The 20,575-nt window shown below is 34.2% G+C and overlaps 2 protein-coding genes across 2 annotated transcripts; both read right to left on the bottom strand.

Moving 5' to 3' along the window:
• Window positions 1-3,113: 3,113 nt before the first annotated feature.
• Window positions 3,114-6,812, bottom strand: LOC149135367 (uncharacterized). The gene is made up of 5 exons (XM_089353289.1): window positions 6,744-6,812; window positions 5,505-5,662; window positions 5,072-5,206; window positions 4,711-4,941; window positions 3,114-3,955 (listed from the first exon to the last, which is right to left on the bottom strand). The coding sequence occupies exons 1-5, from the start codon at window positions 6,751-6,753 to the stop codon at window positions 3,797-3,799; spliced, it is 693 nt and encodes a 230-aa protein (XP_089209415.1). The 5' UTR covers window positions 6,754-6,812; the 3' UTR covers window positions 3,114-3,796.
• Window positions 6,813-17,286: 10,474 nt separating this feature from the next.
• Window positions 17,287-19,610, bottom strand: LOC149135366 (uncharacterized; the record flags this gene model as incomplete). The annotated part of the gene is made up of 4 exons (XM_089353505.1): window positions 17,287-17,697; window positions 18,640-18,870; window positions 19,004-19,138; window positions 19,437-19,610. Coding segments are annotated over 4 exons (699 nt in total), but the record flags the coding sequence as incomplete, so codon positions are not given.
• Window positions 19,611-20,575: the final 965 nt, after the last annotated feature.

Below are 20,575 nucleotides of genomic sequence, written 5' to 3'. Positions count from 1 at the left end.
AAGCTGCACCGGTATTGCAGTAGGGTGGCAATTGCAACGGTTTCAAATCGATGCAATAGAAACACGTGTGAAATAAAAGTCGTCATTTTTTCATACAAATAATGAACTTCAATCAATTATATATTTTCCATTTTGTTCGATGACCTTTTGCCATCTTTCTAGCAACTTCATGATTCCGCCCTCATAGATCTGGTCCTTATCAGCCAGAAACTGAAGCAAGTGCGATTTCAACTCATCATCATTATTGAAAGTTTTACCATTCAAAGAATTTTGCAAACTTCGTAATAAATGGTAATTTGATGGTGCATGTTCAGGGCTATATGGTGGATGTGACATCATTTCCTAACCAAGCTCCAATGATTTTTCACGAGTTAGCAAATACGTGTGTAGTCCAGCGTTGTCATTAAAATACACAAGGATAGCGACACAATCCAGATTAGACCCATCATCTCCAGCGTGGAAAGACTTCTATATAAAATATCCTGGCTCCTTTCCCACATCCTGGAACGCATACTCTCCACCTTTCCTGGACACGTGTCAAGAACTCCGACGATGTCATCAAATGACTGCGCCAACTGTCCCCAGACTAGCTGTATATATATATATATATATATATATATATATATATATATATATATATATATATATATATATATATATATATATATATATATATATACATACATACATATATACATACACATATAAATACATACATACGTGCATATGTATGGATATACGACGTCTGATCAATTAGTATTCGGACTGTTGGTGCCATAGTAACGGAGCTAAAGCGTGCAGAGTGAAACTGCTTGGCAAAGATTGACCTTGAACTCTGCTGTGCAAATATCCTAAGTTTTAACATGGTTGCTCACTTTCGCTGTTTACAGCACAGTTTGGAAGGAAGGTGTGTAGCGTGTGATCGTCGCATTGACCGTGAGAGAGAAAGTTGTCGTTGTGATATCTGCTCAGAGGCCTACGCAATGTTACAGAAAGTGTAAAAGCAGCAGACGATTCGAAGACGGCCTAAAATAATTCGATATTCACGAACGTTCTGGGAGCCCGCAAGCAGCAGAACTGAGAAAAACATCGCAGATGTGCGTGTAGCTGCGAGGGGAAATCGTCAAATCACCATCCGTGAGTCATCAGAGTATGTGCAGATTAGTTACCGTTCAGCTCAGTCCATTATCACTGAAGATTTGGGTATGAGACGTGTGTCTGTACGTTTGTGCCAAAACTGCTTTTAGTGTCATGGGCAGTGTGACAATCACACGTTACACACCAAGCGGCTTTACTCTGCGTGCATTAACTTCGTTACTAGGGCAACATCGTCGACTAAACTAGCAACCCCACCTAGTTTGCTGGGTGGGAAGGGTGATTGTTGGACTCGTGAGTAATCAACAATCATCCAACAATACATATGTATACACCGTTCTAATTTTATTAAACATCTGATTTTATTTTACATGTTTATACATTTCAATTTATGTATATTTTTAATTAAATTTTACTTTTGTATATTTAATTATATACACATTCACACACACACACACACACACACACACATATTCTTTCCTTCTTTTTATTTTTATTTGTTTCAGTCATTTGCCTGTGGCCATGCTGGAACACCGCCTTTAGTCGATCAACTCGACTTTTGCCGAACTGCTACGTTATGGAGACGTAAACACATCAACATCGGTTGTCAAATGATGGTGGGGGGCAAACACAGTCACACAACCATATATATATATATATATATATATATATATATATATATATATATATATATACATATATATATATATATATATATATATATATATATATACAGATATATATATATATATATATATATATATATATATATATATATATATATATATATATATCTTGTTTTATTCTTTTACTCGTTTCAGTCATTTCACTGCGGCCATGAGGAGTACAGGTCTGATGGGATCCTTAATCGCGGTAGAGCTAACCTATTTAGGAGAGAAAAACTCGGATATAAAATGATGTTTCCAAGTGCCCAGGTTCCTCTTAACAGGACTGTACAATCACTAAAATCTAGGATTATCAGCATGTTTATAGCAGTTTCTTCAAGAAAATGAAATCTCGGATGAAAAAACAGTAAAAGAAAGAGAAAGAGCACCGATTGCCCTTCGAGTAAATGTGTACAACATTGACAATGCTGCACTCAGTGATACACCGCTGAAGATTGGAAGAATGGAAAGATGGGCACGCATGATTCTGTTCTCGAAGAAATGAGAACGAGACACGACACTCTAACGTTTGATTCGCCATCGTGGCAGAAATAGCCAAATCACTTCTATATGTACCCAAAGGTATTTCTGATCGTATAATGGCTATAATGTCACAGTTACATTGCAACACTTACGCTATGTTTGTTAGGTACTACGCTTCAACCATGGTCACCTCTGAACCGGAAATGGACGACATTTCCAACTAACTCTGCGACGTCTAGATCGAGGTATTTTCCTATAGTAAATATGAGATTTTCCACAAAGATCACTCAACACAGGTTTGGCCATATAACAGAGACCAATATTAAAAATATTAATTGTGATGTTTTGCTAAGCTTTCTTAATGATGCACGAGTCTCGGAACATTTCCTCCTGCTGCATGTTTTTTCTAGTGAGGGTAGTATGACATAATCTCGTCATAACATTGGAAGAACGAAAAAGAGAAGAACGGTTTTCAAGGTTTTCATCATCTTCGTGTTTTCCTCTCACTTGTTTTAATCGTTCTATTCAAAAGAGGAAGCGATTTCATCTGGCACAGGTTGGATGCAAGAATTGATGGCTTCCAACTTTGGCTCAAGGCCAGCAATTTCGGGGGAAGTGTAATTGGATTTCGTCGACCCCATTACATATCTGGTACTTATTTTATCAACATCGAAAAAATAAATATATATTAAAGATAGAAAATGACTGATTGTAGCATGCAATATAAAAAGAAATTACTTATAAAATAAATAAAATCTTTTCATGTCAAGAAATAATGGAACAAGTTGTGAATATAATATGGATGTTTGTAACGAAGTTTTAATCGACTCATAGAACAAAATCAAAAACACAAACAACTGAATATAAAATAAAATATTAACACTTTAATGTTTCCATACAAAAATATGATTCTCATTTATATATATATATATGGGAAGGTGGGTATATGTGAATATGCAGGGCAGTCTTACTAGTATAATGCTTAGGAATATAATGTATATATTATAATAATGATTTAAAAATTCGGAAATGGAATCGGAAAATAAATAATTTATGCAATGAATTAAATAACGTAGATATAGGTATGCATATATGAAAATATATAGATATATAGATATATACAGGTATGTATATATAAAATAGATATAGCTATATATAGGTATGTATATATGAAAATATATATAGATATATATATAGGTATGAATATATAAAATATATAAACGTAGATATAGTTATGTATATATAAAAATATATATAGATTAATATGTCACAGTCCCATTGGTGTAATACCAATAACATCGATGTAACACGATATTAAATAGAAATATTTATTTTATAAAGGGGATATATATATATTCTTTTCGATTATAAACGTGATAATAAAATATGAGAAAAAAATGTAATAGTAATATTGTTATTTAACGATTAATATAATCGTCGATATGATTATTAAGTGGTGAAGCTAAAACACTTCTACACATTTGAAACGATACACTTGTATCTGATTTTTCTCTTACTGAGATTGGTCCTACACATATTATAACAGGAATTAATTACACAAAGGATTGTAGAGTATTTTGAATGTGGTTTATATTTTCATACAGAGTATGGAGTGTAATTATGCTAAACCATCGCTGCTTGGTTATTGGCACATCGTCCGGTAGCAAAAGACTGTCATCCACTTCGACATTTTGTTTGATGTTTGAAAATACCTGAAATATATGAAAAGAGCATTGTAAGTTAAGGATAAACAGTAATTGATATTAATACACACACACGTGGAGGAGATCTTAACCTGGTAATTGCAGCTATTTCACACTAAATTCAATACTATAGAGACATATTATGTATCACATTTGCTAATACTAACAATATACACACACATGTTATGTGTGAATTTACTACTAATAATTACTATGGACACATATATGCACACATATATATTATACATAACATTTTGATAGACTAAGTCATATTGTTAAATTAGAACGGTTCAAAATTATTCTAATCGTAGTAATTACTTGAAATAATTAAACATTTTATGCTGATTACAATTCTACGTATTGTTGTCTATATCATATAAATGAGGAAAGTGTGGATAACGTAAGCGGATTATCGTCTGCGCAAAGTATTTTACGACAGAAAACTTAGAAACCCTGAAGAGGTGTAATTTGTAATTTTTTGGTAGTAATGAAACACAATTATACTTTGAAAGAATGCTTTGAAAAGAGTTTATATTACTCCGAGGGAATCTAAAGAATAGAACCATTGATCTTTGACCAGATTTTCTTTAAATAAACTGACCATATCTTCCCGGATCAATTCTATGAGAAATATTTAGTATATTACGATAAACACGAGGATATTTTGGCGCTATTGTATTGAACATTCAATTTACGCGAGGAAATAAAAAAAATTGCGTGAATATTCATCTAGAAAAAGGTATTGCGATAATAATAATACTTACCGGTAAATCCAGTTGATGTATCGTATCAACCAGGTAAGAAAGTGTTAATCTTAGGTAACAGTAAAATAAGCCATCAGATGTGGGAGTGAGTTTAGAACAGGCAGCGGGATAATAACACTGTGTCTGTATACGTTTGGCAGGAGCACACAGCTGGTCATATTCTTTTTTCGTCTGATTCTCCAACACAGTAACATATTGATTGAGGGTTGCAGACATATTAGATAGAGCAATCTGTAATAAAGAATTGTGAGAAGCTTGAATATTATTCGACACTGATTGAGATTTCATATAAAATATAGAATCGAGTTTAGATAGAAAGTGTATAAATATTTCAAGAAAATGTTTGATAATATGTCCGTACCTTGAATAAGTCTGTCTGCGCGATGGTGATACTGTCTTGAATGTAGAGCTGAGGGAACGTAAGTTCCGTCTGGTTGAGTAGCATATGAATAAAGTGAGGACAGCTTACTGCAGATGCCAATGGAGTGTTGTGGCACTGTAGAAAAAAACATGACATATTATGAGTCTGAGATTTGGACAAATAGGAGTAGAAAACAATGGAGTAGAAGTCCATTTACACTAAAGTAATCATTGTAAATATGGATCTTAATGAGAACTTTATTAATTAATATGTGGGTAGTATGTTAAGTAACATACTATTGGAGTGGTATAACAAGTGATAATAATTTGAATAATAATTGTAGTAGTAGTAGTAGTAGTAGTAGTAGTAGTAGTAGTAGTAGTAGTAGTAGTAGTAGTAGTAGTAATGTATGAATAAATAAATGTAAACTTACAAAGGTGTGTAAAGTAGTGTTCACAGCTATTGAGGCCCTGCGAGCCGTGTCCAGCTGAGCTTTTATGTTACTTATTGGTATCTCTGTGGGTTTTATAGACGCTCCATGGATGAATGAAGTCCAGACTGAGAGACATAGGACCAATATATATTGCCAAGCTACGTGAAAATACAAAAAATTTATACCATTAAGAAATATTTAGAAAGAAACGGAGACATTCAAGGAACTGTTATTATTAAAAAGAAAGATCTCGTTAAATCGCTGTTAGTTTTACACGTGTAGTAAACAATGAGATCAATGTTTTGGATCTCAATAAACGAAATTCACAAATATTTCATATAGTTCCACTAAATATAAACAATAATTACTTGTGTAGTGCTTTATAGAGAAGTGAATAGATATTTTGTTGAGTAGGTTATGTTTTAAGTGTTTTGTTGTGTTTTGTTCTGCCATAGGAATTAAGTGCGATAATTAAGTAATTGAAATAAAAACAATGTACTGCACTGTAATGGTTGCATTCAGCAAAGATAAGAATAGAAATATTCAATTCACGGAAACAGGCGATATTTTATATATCAAAGGAAAGACAAGACCATATTAAAACCACTTATATATATATAGATAGATAAATAGATGCATAGATAGATAGATAGATAGATAGATAGATAGATAGATAGATAGATAGATAGATAGATAGATAGACAGACAGATAGATAGATAGATAGATAGATAGATAGATAGATAGATAGAGATAGATAAATAAAAATATATATGTATATATATGCATATATATATGAATATATATATATATATATATATATATATATATATATATATATATATATATATATATATATATATATATATATATATATACATATATATATATATATATATATATATATATATATATATATATATATATATATATATATATATATATATATATATATATATAGATGCATATATATATTATTTATATCATTATTTGACTGAACGCCACGCATCCATTTCCAAGTATATATATATATATATATATATATATATATATATATATATATATATATATATATATATATATATATATATATATATATATATATATGCATGAATGTATATGTATATTTTTATGTGTGTGTATGTGTGTTTGTGTGTATATATTTACCTACGTACGCGAGTATATTTCTAAGTATGTATGTATATAAGTATGTATCTATACAATACCGACATCGTACTTACAGTTATTCATTTTTGCGTTATCTTCGTTATGAAAAATATTTTAAGCGAAAATCTGGTTGTAGTTCCTTTGCCTGTTACGAAATTGTGACCATGTGAAGCTGAAGTGTCGGCTTATATAGTTGTTTCAGCAGTCATAGTTTTGGAAAGTCCCTTCATATTTGATGGTCTCCATTAAGAGGCTGAGCGTCATCGACATCCTTTATCCAATGTCTAAATTTATTTTATGAAAATTGTTGACTTTCATTTGTTGCGGAAGTTGAAGCTTGTGCCAATATTTTACTTTCAGTGTGACAGAGATTTAGGTTTACGGGAAGAGGAAAGCTTTTTATGAATGAACTATTTTTATCACTGTATATAGGTCACAGGCCAATTGCTAGTAGGTTACTTTCGCCTAACGGGAAATAACCGAGCGGGGAATAGTGCGTTACAGTTTCGTGTTACAAATCTTTGTCACTATCGCCGTACCCAACGAATAGTTGGATAGAGTACATTGATCGGTAATGAACGATGTGAGGTAGTGAACGCCGTTAGACGGTGAACGCTGTTAGTGAGAACCCTTTGATAATGATCATTGTTTTAGAATGATGTCTGTTGGATAGTAAACATTGGACAAATTATGCTGTCCCTTAATATTTAGAGGCAGTGGATATTGGGCTGACAAGAGATACAGATTCGACAAGAATCTCTCTTCAAAGGCGGGAGTATCTGTGCTACGATTTCAATTTTATTAAATATTGCTCATGCCAAACTGACATAACTCATTTTGAGGCCTCTTGGAAGGCATACACTGGTTTTGGAAATGTTGATCGAGAATAAAATTTCTCTTTATTATTCCTAAAGTCCCAACCACGTGACCAGTCTGTGACCGGTGGGTACATGCTCAATGCCTTTTATCAGACAGAATTATTGGACAAACCAGCAGAATCGCCAATGGTTCATTGATGGCCATCATTCTCCCGGAGGTCCATTGATGGCCATTATTCTACTCCACAACACTGTGTTCTTCACTTTAACTTTCCTGCGATTATTTATTTATTTATTTCATAATTGTTATTGTTTTTATATGAATAATATTGGTTAAATCACACGTTTTACTGAGTAAAAAATATTTGTAAATGTTGGTTAACGAAATAAGTTTTCATGGGGGAATGATTTCAGTTAAGTCTTAGAGAACCTCAGCAACAACTTCACGGCTAACATTCTTTTCTACTCTAGGCACAAGGCCTGAAATTTTGGGGGAGAGGGTCAGTCGATTAAATGGACCCCAGTACATAACTGGTACTTAATTTATCGATCCCGAACGGATGAAAGGCAATGTCGACCTCGGCGGAATTTGAACTCAGAACGTAAACACAGACGAAAAACCGCTAAGCAGTTCGCCCGGCATGCTAACGTTTCTGCCAGCTCGTCGCCTTACTTCACAGCTAACATTGTAACATTGTAAAAGATATACAGTAAATTTCCAGGAAAGTGTTTTTTTTACATAAAGTTGCATCTTCAATGCTTCAAAATACAGTAAATTCTTCTACATGTAATTTCGTTTCGTGAACTTTGTATGCTTTTACCATATTTCAACTGTAATTCTAGAGAATATATGTTGTATGTCACAATAAGTATAGTGTGTTATGAGGTATGTATATATATAAACATTTAAGTGGCAAATATACTTCACCTTGTCGTGCAGTTACTGTTAATACCTCGTTCAGAGATTTAACCTTATATATATATATATATATATATATATATATATATATATATATATATATATATATATATATATATATTTGTAGATAGATAGATAAATAGATATTGATATGTATTTGTATATATATATACATATATATATATATATATATATATATATATATATATATATATATATATATATATAACTATTTTAAGGGACCAAGGGTGAAAACTACCTATCTCCTGCATGCTTGAAGTACCGATACCTTCAAAGAACTAACAAAAGTTGCTCCCTTAATAAAATTATATACATATGTACATTATTATTAATATAATATATAAATTTCCTATAAATATTTATAGCATGCTGAGTACTTGATAAAAATTATTAACGTAATTTATATCCTTATAGTCTATTATGGATTTATATATATATATTAGAGAAACCACCAAATGACCCGTCATTGTTTTCACTTGTCCCTTTTTTGTATCATGTCTGGATGTTTTGCGTTCTTGTCCCATGTCTTGTTTTCCGTTTATATATATATATATATATATATATATATATATATATATATATATATATATATATATATATATATATATATGTGTGTGTGTGTGTGTGTGTGTGTGTGTGTGTGTGTGTATACAGTTTTGTTTTCCGTTTTATATATATATATATGTATATGTATATACAGTTTTGTTTTCCGTTTTATATATATATATATATATATAAAGTTTTGAATGGTACAACAATGCACTATAATACAAAAAATGGACTATATACTTGTTGTAATTTAGTCATCCATAGTCTGATGATATTTCGGAATAAATTCCTTCTTCAGATATTCTTAGATGGAGTCGCTGCTATAATCAGTTTTCCAACGGCTTTTCTTTTTCCGGAAGCGTCTCACCAGTGGCCTCTTTAAGCGCCTTCCGGAATTCATGAGAAGTGCATGAGGTCGGCCATGACACAATCTTATGTGTGTTAGTACATCCGTATTGCTGCTTCTAAGTTATGTATTATACGTGCAGTTTCCTTTTTTCCCCTTCTTTTTTTCTTTTCTCTTTTTTTTATAAACAATATATGTGCATATAAAAAAATGAACCTACACGCACCCAGATGTAGCTAAGTAATATATTGAATACCAACCTCCAGCCTATTGTTAATTTGGGCTCCTAGTCTGTGTATAAGTATAGCTTCCTTAATTCTTAAATTACCCAAATTTCTTTCATTGGCCTAACTTGTGACTGATATGCTTTTGTCAGTGTTCCGGCATCTATCTAGATGTTTTTTGAAGGAGGAGGCTCGCGTGTTCAGATGTTCTTTGATGCGGACGTGCAACGGTCTTGCTGTACTACCCACATAGAACTTGTTGCATCACTGAAATATATACGACGATCACTGAAATACATACATACGTTCGTCATCAGAAAAATTATACACCATCTACACCAACAACTACATGAGTACATACGCAAATTCTCTGAAATAATATCCAGCATCACGTCAACCATTGAACATACATACCGAAGAACAACTGCAGCTATTGACCGATGCTACCACCACTGCGTTGACCAAGAGAAGAAACCTCTCAAACTTAAATTCCAGTGGCTTTGTACCAAATACCGATACAGCTCACATCCTGAACCCATACTCTCCACCTTCCCGGGACACGTCAAGAACTCCGACGAAGTCATCAAAAGACTGCACCAATTACCCCTGGACCAACTCAGGCAAAACAGACATGCCTTTAGTCTTGACGTTGTCTCAATGTACACAACAGTGCCAGCACACCCGGTGGTCAACCTATTGACTGACTGCATAATAGCGTCCGACATCCAATGCTTCGGACTTATCGCAGCTGATATCCACCAACTTTTGTCATCATCGTGGACAACACCTACTTCGCTTTCCAGGACCACATATACAAACAGACAACATGTCTCCCCATGGGATCCAGTTTCTCAGGCCTACTAGCCATCACTTATATGAACCATCTGGAACGTCGAGCACTCAACATCTGCTGCTCATGCGCCTTCTTCACCAGGTACGTAGATGACATCCTCATAATCACATCCTCCTGTGAAGAGGCTGATACAATATTCACGACGTTCAATAACATGGACATGAACATAAAGTTCACTATAGAACATCCCGATATCACTGGATCACTATCACTACTTGACTTCAAACTGAATATAACGGAAGAAGGGGAGATCCACACCGAGTTCTACAGGAAAGCAGCCAGTAGAGATATGTTTGTCCAATACAATTCAGCGCTTCCACTCGGTGCCAAAACAGGATACGACAGAAATGAACTTCCACGCATCCATGGCAAGTGCAGCAAAACGGAGGACAAGGTGATCCACACTACACGCTTCCTAAATATATTGAAAACCAACGGGTGCGTTAGATCCATTGTAAATCGGCTTAATTACCCAAGACGACCAACACGCCGTTGGAAAACCGATTATAGCAGCGACTCCATCTAAGAATATCTGAAGAAGGAAATTTATTCCGAAATATCATATCAGACTATGGATGATTAAATTACAACAGGTATATAGTCCATTGTTTGTATTATGGTGCATTGTTGTACCATTCAAAACATTTTATTCTTTACAAACAATACACAATGCTTCAAGCGAACTACAATACTCTCCTATATATATATATATATATATATATATATATATATATGTAGTGAAACTACCTACCGCCATTAGATACAAAACTGCTATCGCCATTCTTCTCATTTAAATATAAACAAACGCGAACGTAGGGGAAAACACCAGCCTTGTCATCACGTGACTGATCATTATTCGAATCGGCAATTTCTTCGAACCGTTCCCGCCTGAACGCTAACTGACCAATCACAGCCCTTAATAAGGTCACGTGATAGAGTATATTTCTGATATCTGGTGAGCCCCCTTAACGCTATAAATAGATCAACTCATACCCAACAAATTGTTCTCGGTCCAGTTTCTCTATAGAGACTGTTCCGTGTACCACACGACAGCAGCAGCAACAAGTAGCCAGCGACTACTTCAACAGCTTCGTTCAGCCAACGATGACCACCGCCGTCGCCACATCAGCAACAAGAGTCTACGACTACTAACCAGCACCATCGTCGTGACCAACACGATTACTACCAAGCATCAATCTCCACCAGCGTCAACACGACTTACTATGTACACCAAACTAAACCACCGCGGCACACATCTCTCTCTTCGATTCTGTTAGGTGACTTAGCTTCACCACGATAATAAACAGACAAGAGATTTCAGCCTGCGATAAACGTCTGTCCTCAAGACCCTGGCATCGAAGCCAAAACACAACTAGTGATAAGCTCTACCAAACGACGAACATCTGTATAACAAGAATCACGGCCCGGCATCGATGCCACGACATCACAACTAGTGATCAGCTCTGCCACACTCAGCCTCCCCTCACTTTCACATACAGAACTTTTCCTATAGTGTACTAAAGAACTGGTATAATTGCTCACGTATTATTGACTCTTTCTCTCTGCTGTAATATTTCACATACACATACATGTATCACTCACATACATACTTTTCTTTGTATGACGGCCTGTCTTTGATTATGTTCTTATATGTCGCATTCACACTCTCACACAGACATACATCTTTAACGCTACAATAAATATTTCTGTTATTCATCTTATACGGTTGTGGTCTTTCATTGCTGGTCATCTATGTTATCGTCGCATAACATATCATGTATATCATCTCTGATATATAATTATGTGTTCGACCGTGTGACACGTTTAAATAAAAGGAGTCCTCTGTTTTTCCATTCTTCACCATTTCTCCTTTTTGAGTTCGCACGGTCGTACCTTACATATATATATATATATATACACACACACACACACACATACTTAAAAATCAATAATACAATTAATAACAATGGTTTCAAATTTTTCCAGAAGAGCAACAATGTTGGAGGAGTGGGGGCCAATCGATGAGATCGACCCCAGTGTTTGATTGACTCTTAAGTTTTCGACCCCGAAACGAAGAGAAGCAAAATCGTCCTCGGCGGAATTTGAACTCAGAAATACCTCTGAGAATTCTGTGTGGGGCACTAACGATTCTGCCTTAATAATAATAATAATCCTTTCTACTGGAACCACAAGCCTCATATTTGTAGGGAGGGGCCTAGTCGCTTACATCGATTCCAGTGTTTTCATTGGTACTTGCTTTATCGATTCCGAAAGGATGAAAAGAAAATTCAACCTCGGCAGAGTTTGAACTCAGAACGTAGCGACGGGAGAAATACTTATTTCGTCCAGTGTGTTAAAAATTCTGTTAGCTCGCGGACTTGATAATAATAATAACAATAATAATAATAATAATAATAATAATAATAATAATAATAATAATAATAATAATAATAATAATAATGATAATAATGATGATAATAATAATAATAATAATAATAATAATAATAATAATAATAATAATAATAATAATAATAATAATAATAATGATGATGATGATGATGATGATGATTATATCGAAGTAGCATAGCATTACCTTTAATTCACTTTTATAACCTAAGTTAGCAAGAAACTAATTTCATTTTTGCAAATAGAGTTACGATTGTTTTCAATGACGTTTGTCAATGTTATGATTTTGCTTTTATTTCCGTAAAGGCAAGAATACTGCTGAGCCTCACAAAGAGATATGTGAAGTTTATGGTGTTGATTGCTTAACAGAACGCACATGTCAGAAATGGTTTTAAAAATTCCGTTCTGGAGATTTTTCAATCAAAGATGACCAACGTTCTGGTCGACCTACTAAAGTTGATGATGACCAAATCAAAGCTATAATTCAATCTGCTTTTCGTATAACTGTGTGAGAGTTTGCAGAGAGGTTAAATGTATCACATAGAACAACTGAAGATCACTTAAAATATCTTCGATGTGATAATAAGATCGATATTAGGGCTACACATAAATTGAAAGAGATTCACTTAACACAACGAATGAATATTTGCAATATGCATCTCAAACGCAATGAAATCGACGGATTTTTTTTAATGAATCATCAGCGCTGATGAGAAATGGATTGTCTACGATAACACCAATGGAAAACGATTATGGTCCAAGCACAAACCACATCGAAAGGTGAACTGCATCTAAAAAGGCCATGCTGTCAATTTGGTGGGATTACAAAGGTGTTGTGTAGTTTGAGCTTCTTCTAAGGAACCAGATGTTTACTGTCAACAACTAATAAAACGGGCGGAAGCAATCAAAGAAAAACGGCAAGAATTGGCAATTCGCAAAGGAATCGTGTTCCACCACGACAATGCTAGATCACACTATGGTGAAAAGTTACTGGTGAAAAGTTATTGGTGCTTGTTCAGGAAATGATGTCACATCCACCATATAAGCCTGAACGTGCACCATCAGATTACCAGTGTGTGGAATTCTTTGAATGGTAAAACTTTAAATAATGATGATGACTTGAAATCGCACTTGCTTCAGTTTCTGGCTGATAAGGACCAGATCTATGAGAGCGGAATCATGAAGTTGCCAGAAAGATGGTAAAAGGTCATCGAACAAAATGGAAAATATATAATTGATTGAAGTTCATTCTTTGTGACTTTTATTTCACACTAAAAAACCGAAATTACTTTCTTGCCAAACCAAAATATGTACAGCTTCAAATAGACCTATACGTGTTTCTATTGCATCGATTTGAAACTGTTGCCACCCTACTGCAATACTGATGCAGCTTATATTGTGGGTCTTCACTTTAATATTTTTTCACTTAACAGTTTGAATTTTGTCGTTTTTCTTCTCTGCCTTTTACGATGTAGAATTGTTTTTGTTAATTTCGACGCGATCTATTTCCAATTGAAGTTTTGATCGGATTAATCACTTATAATCAGTTCTTTGAAAACGTTCTCTTGTTTAAGTGTTTATTACTCATTTATATTGAGGAATGGTAAATTTCCTCATAAGCAAGAATCTTAAAAGCTTGTCCTTGTATAGAATTTATTACATAACACTCAGACGTAAAACTTGCAAAGATAATTTTTATATTTCTCTCAGATTTCGTATTAATTTGACGAGTCATGGAAAAATCAAATCCGTTCCTATCAAGTTCTTTCTTACTATTTACTCTTTCATATAACGCCATATTTGTTGTATTTCCAGCTGAATACTTATTCGATTCTTCGCTATTGATATGTGTGTGTATGTGTGTGTGAGAGTGAGAATGTGTGTATGTGTGTGTGAGAGTGAGAGTGTGTGTATGTGTGTGTGAGAGTGAGTGTGTGTGTGTGCGTATGTGTGTGTCGTGGAGAGGGGTGTTAGAGCAGATGGGGCTCCTCAATCACGGCTACGTTAACCTATTTAGGAGAGAGAGACTCTGATATACAACAAAGTCTCCAAGTGCCCAGTGTCCCATTAATAGGACAGTATTATTATCAAGTGAAGGCGCATGGCTCAGTAGTTAGAGCATCGAGCTTACGATCGTGATGTTGTGAGTTCGAATCCCGGACGGGCTGTGTGTTGTGTTCTTGAGCAAGACACTTTATTCCACGTTGCTCCAGTTCACTCAGCTGTAGAAATGAGTTGCAACGTCACTGGTGCCAAGATGTATCGGCCTTTGCCTTTCCCTTGGAAAACATCGGTGGTGTGGAGAGGGGAGGCTGGTATGCATGGGTGACTGCTGGTCTTCCATAAACAACCTTGGTCGAACTTGCGTCTGGGAGGGTAACTATCTAGGTGCAATCCCATGGTCAGTCATGACCGAAGGGGGACTCAGCTTTATTATCAAAATCTGTCACATAGGGTAGACTAAGATCTCCATCTTGTTTAGAGCAGTTTGTCTAGAAAATGGAAACCACTGAACAAAAGGCATGAGGTATTGTAACACATATGTGCACCGTATTCTTTTGGTCATCGCTTCCAAAATGTGTGGCTGCTCCTACATAAATCGTCAATACTGAATTCATTTCAAATGTGTGGCTTTGCCGACAGCTTACATTCATTCTGTCAATTCCGCACAAATTTATTTGCAAATAAGTTCTCAAGCGAGGGACTGAAATCGGCGGTGAGAAGGAAAGAGTACGACTGGAAGCGTTTTGTTGGGTCTCTACACAGTCGGCGACCGTTTGCTGCTGGTCACTCTGGCACGACAACCGTAAATAACTGTGTTGTACATCTATTTAGACACAGCATTGCTTATTCTAAGAGGGGGATGGAGGAGAAAATGAGTCATAAATATTACTCCCTCACCATTCACACGGTGGCCGGCCTCAGCTAACAGATTATCCTGTAACACAGTCAAACATGCAGAACTTTAGAATATTAACCTTGTCTCTTGGAATGTGCCCGCTCTCCATGAAATCTACTCAGTAACAGAAAGAGAAAGAGCACCGATTGCCCTTCGACTAAATGTGTACAACATTGACAACACTGCACTCAGTGATACACCGCTGAAGATTGGAAGAATGGAAAGATGGGCACGCATGATTCTGTTCTGGAAGAAATGAGAACGAGACACGCCACTCTAACGTTTGATTCGCCATCGTGGCAGAAATAGCCAAATCACTTCTATCTGTACCTAAATATATTTCTGATCGCATAATGGCTATAATGTTACGGTTACATTGCAACACTTACGCTATGTTTGTTAGGTACTACGCTTCAACCATGGCCACCTCTGAGCAGGAAATGGACGATATTTCCAACTAACTCTGCGACGTCTAGATCGAGGTATTTTCCTATAGTAAATATGAGATTTTCCTAAAAGATTACTCAACACAGGTGTGACCATGTAACAGGGACCAATATTAGAAATATTAATTGTGATGTTTTGCTAAGTTTCCTTAGGGGTGCACGAGTCCCGGATCATTTCCTCCTGCTGCATTTTTTCTAGTGAGGTCAGTATGACATAATCTCGTCATAACATTGGAAGAACGAAAAAGAGAAGAAAGGTTCTTCTAGGTTTGCATCATCTTCGTGTTTTCCTCTCACTTGCTTTAATCGTTCTATTCAAAAGAGGAAGCGATTTCATCTGGCGCAGGTTGGATGCAAGAATTGATAGCTTCCAACTTTGGCTCAAGGTCAGCAATTTCGGGGGAGGGGTAACTGGATTTCGTCGACCCCATTACATAACTGGTACTTATTTTATCAACATCGAAAAAATAAATGTCCTATTGGTGAAATGCATTGCAATATAATGTATATAAAATATATATTAAAGATGAAAAAATTCATGACTGTAACATGAAATATAAAAAGAAATTATTCATAAAATAAATCAAATCCTTTCATGCCAAGAAATAATGGAACAAGTTGTGAATATAATATGCATGTTTGTAACGAAGTTTTAATCGACTCATAGAACAAAATCAAAAACACAAACAACTGAATATAAAATAAAATATTAACACTTTAATGTTTCCATACAAAAATATAATTCTGATTTATATAATAAATAATAGAAATGATGTTGGCGTGTGTGTGTGTGTGTGTGTGTGTGTGTGTGTGTGTGTGTGTGTGTGTGTGTGTGTGTGTGTGTTTGTGTGTGTGTGTGTGTGTGTGTGTATGTGTGTGTGTATGTGTGCGTGTGTGTGTGTGTGTGTGAGTATACAGGTAGTTCTTGCTAGTATAATGCATTGGAATATGATCTATATACTAGAATAAAGATTAAAAAATAGGAAATGGAATCGGAAAATAGATAATCTATACAATGAATTAAATAAGGAGGTATAGCTATATATATATAAAAATATATTAAGTTATATATAGATATATATAGGTATGTATATATGAAAATATATATAGATTGATATGTCACCGTCCCAAAGACATCAATGTAACAAGATATTAAGTATAAATATTTATTTCATAATGTAGAAATATATATTGTTTTCGATTATAAATATGATAAAAAAATATAAGATAAATATTAATAGAAATATTGCTATTTAACGATTAATATAATCGTCGATATGATTATTAAGTGGTGAAGCTAAAACACTTCTACACATTTGAAACGATACATTTGTATCTGATTTTTCTCTTACTGAGATTGGTCCTACACATATTATAACAGGAATTAATTACACAAAGGATTGTAGAGTATTTTGAATGTGGTTTATATTTTCATAAAGACTATGGAGTGTAATAATGGTAAACCATCGCTGCTTGGTTATTGGCACATCGTCCGGTAGCAAAAGACTGTCATCCACTTCGACATTTTGTTTGATGTTTGAAAATATCTGAAATACATGAAAAGAATTTTGTAAGTTAGGAATAAACATTAATTGATATTAATGCACAAACACACACATGCACACATACACGCACACACATACACAAAAACAAACACACTCACACACACACACAAACTTACACTCAAATGCAAAAACCCACACACACACACAAGTAATAGAACCCGCCAAGGGGGCTCTTAGACCACACATTATCAAACTATATAAATATATATATACATCCGTAGAAAAATCTACGTGGAACAGATCTAAACATGGCAAATGTCGCAATTTCCACCTATATTCAATACTATATTTATACGCACTTATTACTAATACTAACAATACACACACATGTTATATGTGAATTTACTACTAATAATTACTATGGACACATATATGCACACATATATATATTATATATAACATTTTGATAGACTAAGTCATATTGTTAAATTAGAACGTTTCAAAATTATTCTAATCGTAGTAATTACTTGAAATAATTAAACATTCTATGCTGATTACAATTCTACGCATTGTTGTCTATATCATATAAATGAGGAAAGTGTGGATAACGTAAGCTGATTATCGTCTGCACCACGTATTCTACGACAGACATCTTAGAAACCCTGAAGAGATGTAATTTGTAATTTTTTGGTAATAATGAAACACAATTATACTTTGAAAGAATGCTTTGAAAAGACTTTATATTACTCCGAGGGAATCTAAAGAATAGAATCATTGATCTTTGACAAGTTTCTTTAAATAAACTGACCATATCTTCCCGGATCAATTCTGTGAGAAATATTTAGTATATTACGATAAACACGAGGATATTTTGGCGCTATTGTATTGAACAGAAGATAATTTACATTGATTTTACGCGAGGAAATAAAAGAAAAATAGCGTGAATATTCATCTAGAAAAAGGTATTACGATAATAATAATTACCGGTGAATCCAGTTGAAGTATCGTATCAACCAGGTAAGAAAGTGTTAGTCTTAGGTAACAGTAAAATAAGCCATCAGATGTGGGAGTGAGTTTAGAACAGGCAGCGGGATAATGACACTGTGTCTGTATACGTTTGGCAGGAGCACACAGCTGGTCATATTCTTTTTTCTTCTGATTCTCCAACACAGTAACATATTGACTGAGGGTTGCAGACATATTGGATAGAGCAATCTGTAATAAAGAATTGTGAGAAGCTTGAATATTATTCGACACTGATTGAGATTTCTTATAAAATATAGAATCGAGTTTAGATAGAAAGTGTATAAATATTTCAAGAAAATGTGTTTTGATAATATGTCCATACCTTGAATAAGTCTGTCTGCGCGATGGTGATACAGTCTTGAATGTAGAGCTGAGGGAATGTAAGTTCCGTCTGGTTGAGTAGCATATGAATAAAGTGCTGACAGCTTACCGCAGATGCCAATGGAGTGTTGTGGCACTGTAGAAAAAAACGTGACATATTATGAGTCTGAGATTTGGACAAATAGGATTAGAAAACAATGGAGTAGAAGTCCATTTACACTAAAGTAATCATTGTAAATATGGATCTTAATGAGAACTTTATTAATTAGTATATGGGTAGTATGTTAAGTAACATACTATTGGAGTGGTATAACAAGTGATAATAATTTGAATAATAATTGTAGTAGTAGTAGTAGTAGTAGTAGTAGTAGTAGTAGTAGTAGTAGTAGTAGTAGTAGTAGTATTAATGTATGAATAAATAAATGTAAACTTACAAAGGTGTGTAAAGTAGTGTTCACAGCTATTGAGGCCCTGCGAGCCGTGTCCAGCTGAGCTTTTATGTTACTTATTGGTATCTCTGTGGGTTTTATAGACGCTCCATGGATGAATGAAGTCCAGACTGAGAGACATAGGACCAATATATATTGCCAAGCTACGTGAAAATACAAAAAATAATACCATTAAGGAACATTTAGAAGGAAACGGAGACATTCAAGGAACTGTTATTATTAAAAAGAAATAACTGGTTAAGTCTTTGTTAATTTTAACGTGTAGTAAACAATGAGATGAACGTTTTGGAACTCAATAAACGAAATTCACAAATATTTCATATAGTTCCACTAAATATAAACAATAATTTCTTGTGTAGTGTGTTATAGAGAAGTGAATAGATAATTTGGTGAGTGGAAGAAGGCCATGTTTTAAGTGTTTTGTGGTGTTTTGTTCTGCTATAGGAATTGAGTGCGATAATTAAATAATAGAAATAAAAACAATGTACTGCACTGTAATGGTTGTAGTCAGTAGAGATAAAAATAGAAATATTCAATTTAGGGAAACAGGCGATATTTTATATATCAAATGAAAGACAAGACTATATTAAAACCACTTAGATAGTTAGATAGATAGATAGATAGATAGATAGATAGATAGATAGATACGTACATACATACATACATACATACATACATACATACGGATAGAGGGAGATAAATGTTTAGACAGAGACATACGTATATATATACATATATCCCTATGCGTGTGTGAGTGTGTTTGTGTGTGTGTATAAGTAGATAGCTTTCTGGGAAAAGTCCTCGAGTTGGTACATTCGACTAAAAATTTTGTTGTGCCACAGCATTGCCGCAAACTAGCGACTAGAAAGTAAAAGACAAAAGATATATATATATATATATATATATATATATATATATATATATATATATATATATATATATATATATATATATATATATATATACATATGTATATATTTATATATATATGTGTGTGTGTGTGTGTGTGTGTGTGTGTGTGTGTGTGTGTGTGTGTGTGTGTGTGTGTGTGTGTGTGTGTGTGTGTGCGTGTGTGTGTTTGTATATACAGGTGGAAAGACGAATCGATTCTTGCATGTGTTAAC

This window comes from Octopus bimaculoides, chromosome 6, assembly GCF_046866305.1.
Source record: "Octopus bimaculoides isolate indiv1 chromosome 6, ASM4686630v1, whole genome shotgun sequence".
NCBI classification, from domain to species: domain Eukaryota; kingdom Metazoa; phylum Mollusca; class Cephalopoda; order Octopoda; family Octopodidae; genus Octopus; species Octopus bimaculoides.
The sequence above is the reverse complement of the archived record's forward strand: the minus strand, read 5'-3'. Positions and strand labels throughout refer to the sequence as shown.

Coding starts and splice junctions, on each gene's coding strand:
- LOC149135367 (XM_089353289.1), bottom strand. Junction 5,207..5,504: donor ACACTACTTTACACACCTTT/GTAAGTTTACAT, acceptor TTTTTTCTACAG/TGCCACAACACTCCATTGGC. Junction 3,956..4,710: donor TACATCAACTGGATTTACCG/GTAAGTATTATT, acceptor CATATATTTCAG/GTATTTTCAAACATCAAACA.